Source organism: Branchiostoma floridae, chromosome 7 (genome assembly GCF_000003815.2).
Source record: "Branchiostoma floridae strain S238N-H82 chromosome 7, Bfl_VNyyK, whole genome shotgun sequence".
Classification (NCBI taxonomy): domain Eukaryota; kingdom Metazoa; phylum Chordata; class Leptocardii; order Amphioxiformes; family Branchiostomatidae; genus Branchiostoma; species Branchiostoma floridae.
This window is the reverse complement of record NC_049985.1, coordinates 25,667,468-25,674,266: the sequence shown is the minus strand read 5'-3', so window position 1 is coordinate 25,674,266 and position 6,799 is coordinate 25,667,468. Positions and strand designations below refer to the sequence as shown.

Here is a 6,799-nt window from a genome sequence, read left to right as displayed (position 1 = left end):
TAGTTGACAAAACGCTCTACAAGACATTCAAAATGACAGTCTAGCAGTTAACTAGATGTACATGTTGTTAACTGAATTGCACTGATCAACAAAGTAATACAACTTGGACTGAATCACTGACAGATGTCGAAGACAAATGACAGGGAATGTTGACTTCAAGTCCGGCATTTCCAAAAGTCCTGGTACTTCATATATCCCACACACTTCCTTTACACTCTAAGTCTAGCATCACAGCTTTCTCTTATGTAACCTTGTGTGCCATTACTGCTAAAACCAAGGCTCAAAGTCCCAAATATTCACAAAAGAGATAGAGTTTAAAAGAAGGGGCTGAAGCCAGAAGGCTTAAAGTGTGCCCTGAGTTACTTTGTACATCTGCCTCTACAATCCCTTCAACCCAGCCCATGTCGTGTTTTAGCGTTATGAAAGATCTGAAATATGAAAGATCGGAAATACAACTTAATGCTGATGCAGGAGATTCACAAAAGAAAGAGTTTTAAGTGCACACATGTAAATGACTACGGCCAGATGGCTTAAAAGTATGGCTGATTAGTTTTTAAACACCTGCTTCTGCAATCCTTGTGAGCACTTCCCTTCATGATTGTTTTGTATTAAGGTCATACTGGTAATAACATGAAAGATCGGAAATATGATGCAGGAAATCCAGCCAGAGAAAAACTGTCCAAAAGGAGAGACTAAGACCGGATATCCTGGAGCCTGCCCCTACAATCCTTTCCAATCTATCCCTTTATGTCGGTATTAACGTGTCCAAAAGGTCGGAAATTTGACACAGCAAATCCAGCTTAAAGTTTAAAAAGAAGACTGAGGCTTCAAGGGTTAAAGTGTCCTTGGAGTAGTTCACACAGCTGCCTCTACAATTCTTTCTGAGCCACTTTAATGATTTAGAATTACTGTAAAATGCATTTGAGTTCGCGGGGATTTAATTTCGCGTTGGCGGGAAAGTTGAGTGTTCACGGTGGTTTTAAGTTCGCGGTAGTGCCATACACTGTAGTCTCATACTGTCATGGAAAAATGTTTGCGGTAGTTTTAAGTTTGCCGTAAGACTGCCTTGGAAAAAGATGCAAACATAAAACCACTGCTAACATTTCTGCATTTACTGTATGAAAGATCAGAGATATGACTTAGGAAATCTACAGGCGTGCCTGGAGCACACGTGGACCTACAGTACTTCCTTCCGACCCACCCCTGCATGTTATGTTTGACGCTATAATGAAAGCCGGGAAGTATGACACAGGAAATCTACAGGCATGCCTGGAGCACACCTGGACCTACAGTCCTTCCTTCCGACCCATCCCCTCATGTTTTTTGTTAACGCTGTAATTAAAGATGGGAAATATGACACAGGAAATTGATTTTTGCACCAGCTGGTCCTAAAGAACTCGAGATGGGTTACCTAGTCTCAGGTGTAAAGATGGAATTATATCTGATAAGGATGAATAATATGGTATTGGCTGAATGTATTCCATTTCCTTATGACTTATGTAAGGACAAAAAGGCAAAAGCTTTAGGGAAATTCACTCGGCAAGATTTAGAGTATCTAGGTTTTGAAATTCAAAATAATCTTTAGTTAGAGACAGGGTTCTCTAAGATTGATAGTATCTTGTGATAGATGATTGTATCACCCAAGGTACCAGCCCAACAGCGGGTTGCAATTGAATCTACGGAGTGATAAGCCATAGGGATGGCTGGGAGGATGGACTGTATGGTATTCTATCAATTTTTATACCTGCACGTTGAATAAAAACATTTCAATGCAAAATGGTACAAGTGTGGAAAAAACTTGGTGTCGAACCAAAAACATTTCAAGATCCAAAGTCTAAAATTAGAGCATCACAAGAAGAGTGCGTTTGATTAAGTATACAGATGAAATGCATATTAAAATTCAGTCAAACCTGTCCATCCAACCAACTCTATCAACCTACCAACCCTTGTCAACAACCACATTGAGACAGTCCCGTCCATTTTTACATAGTTAAGACCCTCTCTGAACCAACCAACTGTCTTACCCAACCAGCAACAACAACCATTGCAGTGTTTTTTATAACAAACAATAATGAATAGTAATACATTGCATACAAGCAGATGCCTATGGTAATGTTTATGCCAGTTTTATCCAACAACCAACTCCAGTCAACAATCATATTTCCTTCAAGTTGGTCCCTTGAGTGGTTGTTGAATACAAGTTTGACTGTAGAAGTCTGCACAATGTCATAAGTTATATCATACTTGGGCAGTGACAACATTCAATACGGGTGTTCCGGACCATCTACTATGAGTTATCACACAGGCTCCTACCAGCATGACAAATATCACATGGACTTCCATAGAATGATTTGAACTCATTTCTTGAGCACCAAGTGCGGTGCTGTTGAAAATTGGAATTACTGTAAATGCAGAAACTTTCGCGGTGGATTAATGTTCGCGGTTTTCGCGGCGGCCGCTTCACCGCGAATTTAAAACCACCGTGAACATTTTTCCATAACAGTAAGAGACTACAGTGTATGGTGCTACCGCAAAATTAAAACCACCGCCAAAAGTCCATTTTGCCTGCTATCGCGAAATTAAATCTCTGCGAACTTAGATACATTTACAGTATACTGTATGCAGACATTGGGCTGATATCTCAGGTGATATGGAATGTACCATGCTGTATTCCATACTTATATATCAACTGGTCCAGTACACCTGTATTATAGGCCAGGTATGACTTTATCAGATATAAAAAAAAACATTTCTCTGTGCAATATAGCCACCATTTGCAAATCTGCCTTTCCATGCATGATAAGTAGCACTTATGTCATATGCTTTTTCCCTCACTAGGCTTGGCTTGTCCAACAGCTACCAATGGTAAGAACTTTTTATTGCCTTGTGACCTTATGAAAACATTGTATTGAATTTTGTGCAGGGCTCTAGCCAGCTCGAATTTTTTTTCCGTCAGCCAATTTCCATTGTAGCGAAAACACTATTCCAGGAGTTAGAGAGACCTTGAAAACGGGTTTTTAATGAGATTATCGTATGCGAAAGGGCACCGACACACATTGTCAACAATCATAACAATAGCAAAACAAACAGTGTGTGACGTGGACGGCATCCCCAAGCCACCTGTAGCTTCCACCAAGGATTTTGTCCGTCAAGGTTGACGGATTGGTTTAAAAATTTGTCTGTCACATGCAGCAAATTTCCGTCAATTGACGGAAAAACGGACGCTGGCTAGAGCCCTGATTTTGTGTATCAATAATACTGTAGTTGCGGAAAGCCTTATGTTAGTGTCTTAGTTTAATTGTGTTCCGTTAGTAAAGATGTCTGTGTGGCTGTCGCAGGTACCTGGACCTGAGGAGATATGGGTCGGTCCCACACGGCGGCTTCGGAATGGGCTTCGAGCGGTACCTGCAGTGCATCCTGGGAGTTCCTCACATCCGAGACGTGATCCCTTTCCCACGATTCCCACACTCCTGTAAAATGTGATTCTTGTAACGTTATTTGTGGCAAGTAGAAATTGACAAGGAATATCCTATAGGTAGTACAAAATGTCTGTCGTAGTAATTGAAGTTTTTCAATGGGTAGTTGAATTTCTTTAGGACGTGTTCATCCAAGTATATGGATGAGATCATCTAGGAACTGCAGAAAAATACAAAGATCTCTGTATAATAATGTAATATATAATTAGCTCTGTCTTACAGAGAAGAGATCCTTTGTAATGCTGTGTAGCATTTGTGTGGACACTGTACATGTTTACGTAAACCTTACCATCGTCGACGAAAAACTGAAAACAGAAATCTGAAAACTGTATCCCAAACAACAAGGAACTATTGGCTTATGATTGAATGCTACTAGAAACGACAGACAAATATAAAGACTCACAATTGCAATGTATCAGGAGCGCTTTTAACGGAGAAGACATATTTTGTAATAGTTATTTTTTTGGTCTTATATGTGCAAAAGCATTACATCACTTCTTGACGAACTACATATATATATATATATATATACAAATACCCATGCTGACCCTGGCAAAAAGAATTTATTTTGTATCGTGCATTGTTCAACCAGGTTTTCAAACTACATTGATGTCTTTACTTTAACTGTGCTTACGTTTTCAGTAAGTATATGTACTTTTTCAGTTAGATTTTCCTTGCGCATCATTTTGGCATGATTCCACCCTCTATAAATTCTTTCTGAACCATCTCTCAAGTCAACAAAAGGATTAAGTTTCAAGAGAGGATTTAGCGTCAGAAACTGTAGATTTTCACTCTTGATTGATTTTCAGAACAATTATACCACACTATAAGCCCGTTATGACGTTTTTGATGGATTGTTTCGTTATTTTCGAGTTTGTTCAATCGTTTGGGTGTGAAGTCTTGTACTTAACAGGACGGAATGATGAATGGGTTGTAGCCTGAGTGTCATACTAATTAGTTTACAGGGGCTTCCATACTCTCCCCTCACCAACAACACTAGAGATTGATTCAATTCATCTGTAATCTATGCATTCTGTGAAATCTTGGCGGTGCATGTTCATTTGTCCCTTCTGTCTTAAACCCTTAGAATTTCTCATACATTTGAAGGCCACACCAGATTTATTTGTTGCTTCTTTGATTTTTTCAAAAAAAATTTGATCAACAGGTCAAAAAAATTTTTTGTAAGGTGTGATGTAAAGGTATACGGCTTAGATAACACAAAAATACAACAGCCTGAGGAGTTTAATGGATCATTTTATACAATCATTCACATCCTTTGATTTGTTGCTAATGTTCTGAATAAAAGGCATTAATTTAGACTGAAACATTGTGTGCGTGACTCTGAATGGTAATATATACAAGTTTGTGATAGCAAAGTCTGTATTATTTTGTCGCGTGAATTAATTTCTTTTTGAAAATGAAGAAAAATGGACAGACAAATCCGAGAAGCAACAAATAAAATTGGTGTGGCCTAAGAGTCCCATAATGTAAGAGATAGGGCTGTGTGTGTGTGTCTGGTAGACAGTGGTAGTAGAATGTCCCAGACAATGGAGTCCACAGTAGCCTATGGATCTCCTGAAGGTGATCAGTATTGTTATGTGGTATGTGGGTAAGTATCAGCAAAACAAAGGACATGTTTGATTATAGGCCCCAAGTAGCTCTCTCAGTGCTCGAAATACACACTTCATATCATATCATATCATCAGATAGGAGACAATGCATTTGCCTATAAGATCTGATTCTAATAATTAACAATTAAAAACTAGTGTCCACAGTTGTAGAAAAGACTCTGTAATAAGAGTTTATGTTGGGTTGGGCGTGTACTCCACAATTTTAATGCAACCACATTTCGCTTGGCTTAACCTGAAATTTTGCAGTTGGGATAATGCTATCTCCCACCTACGTGCATAAGCTTTTGCATCTATTTCTTGATAAGATAGTAAGTAGTTACATGTAAGTGAAAGGAAAAATAATTAATATTTAAAGTTGATGAAAGTAATAACTTAGAAGTGGGGCAGCCTGAAATGTTGATGGCGCAATCTGGCTTTTGACTGCAAGTTGCTGCCTGGGCAACCTGGCTGAAAAAAGTATTTCGAGAACTGTCTCTATAGTAGCACTGTAACTTTATTTCCTTTCATTTGAATCTCTTGATCATTCAATCAATTGTGCCTTGGCCCAAGGCCTCAATAACTAAGCGTATCAAAAATCATAATTTTCAGAAATATTTTTAGATATCCTGGAAACACATCTGAATCAACAGATGTTGTTAAGAGCATAATGCCACTTCAATTTAAACAGCTGGGTCTCTGTTTTATTTATTTTCATGTTTTTTCTTTTTATTTATTTTCATGTTTTTTCTATGTAATAGTGTGAATCCAATGCAAATGCATCACGTAGCAAATGTATATTTCCAGTCTATGAAATTGATTCAACCGTAAAACGCTGCAAAACCTCTTTGTATCAGTCATTCTTCTCTGATGATGGTGTCTAACAGACATCGAAACGTTGGCCTTGGTTGTGCCTAAAGAACTATATGGATACTGCAAATTTTAAACCTCTTTTTTCCTCTTACTGCAAAGTAAGTCTGCAAAAGTAAAATGAATCTACAGTATCTCTATTAATTTGATAAGGCAATGATTAATTCCCATATAATCCCCGGTGTCTGTGTGCCAATTAAAATCTACATGTACTTAATTGCACAATAATGTTCACAGCATGGTACAGTATTTATATTCTCCACCATGCAGGAGATATTTTGCAACAGTCATACTTCACTTAACGGTGCAATGGCCGATTGGATAGAGTGTTGTCATGCATTCGGTAGGTCGTGAGTCGATCCCCGACCAAAGACTTTTAAAATGGTACATGCTGCTTTCTCTGCTTAGCACTCAGCATTCGGGAAAGAGTATGGAAGTTGAACACACACCACTACCAGTGGACTAGCCTCCTGCTGTTAGTGATTGCACAAAGTTGTGTGGCCCAGGGCTACAGAAACGGAGATGGGCGCCACCCTATGCGCCATCAGGCGCGGGAAGCAACTTTGACATAATTCACATAAACCAACATCAAGCTTGCAAGAGGGAGAAGGGTTATTCCACAGTAACAACCATATACATTTTGTACAGGATAGCTTCTACGTAGACAAAGCTATACTGGCTAGAAGAATTATTTGCCAGTGGAGTTTGCCCGCACTGTTTCCGAGGGTGTATTGTCCTTTATTTATGCCCCTGACCTGTCACATTGTCGACGAGCTTTGGCGGTACTTCCTGATCACTGTAAGGTCGGTCGATTGATCGACAGAGGGTTGCGTATATACATTCCTT

The 6,799-nt window shown here is 39.0% G+C and overlaps 1 protein-coding gene across 1 annotated transcript in view; it reads left to right on the top strand.

The window, feature by feature from the left end:
* Window positions 1–4,503, top strand: part of LOC118419086 (probable asparagine--tRNA ligase, mitochondrial) — a 40,568-nt gene extending 36,065 nt beyond the window's left edge. Inside the window, exons 13-14 of the mRNA XM_035825369.1 lie at window positions 2,839–2,865; window positions 3,339–4,503. Of these exons, the coding sequence (XP_035681262.1) occupies window positions 2,839–2,865; window positions 3,339–3,483 (172 nt within the window). The 3' untranslated portion in view covers window positions 3,484–4,503. The remainder of the gene's footprint in view (window positions 1–2,838; window positions 2,866–3,338) is intronic.
* The last annotated feature ends 2,296 nt before the right edge of the window (window positions 4,504–6,799 follow it).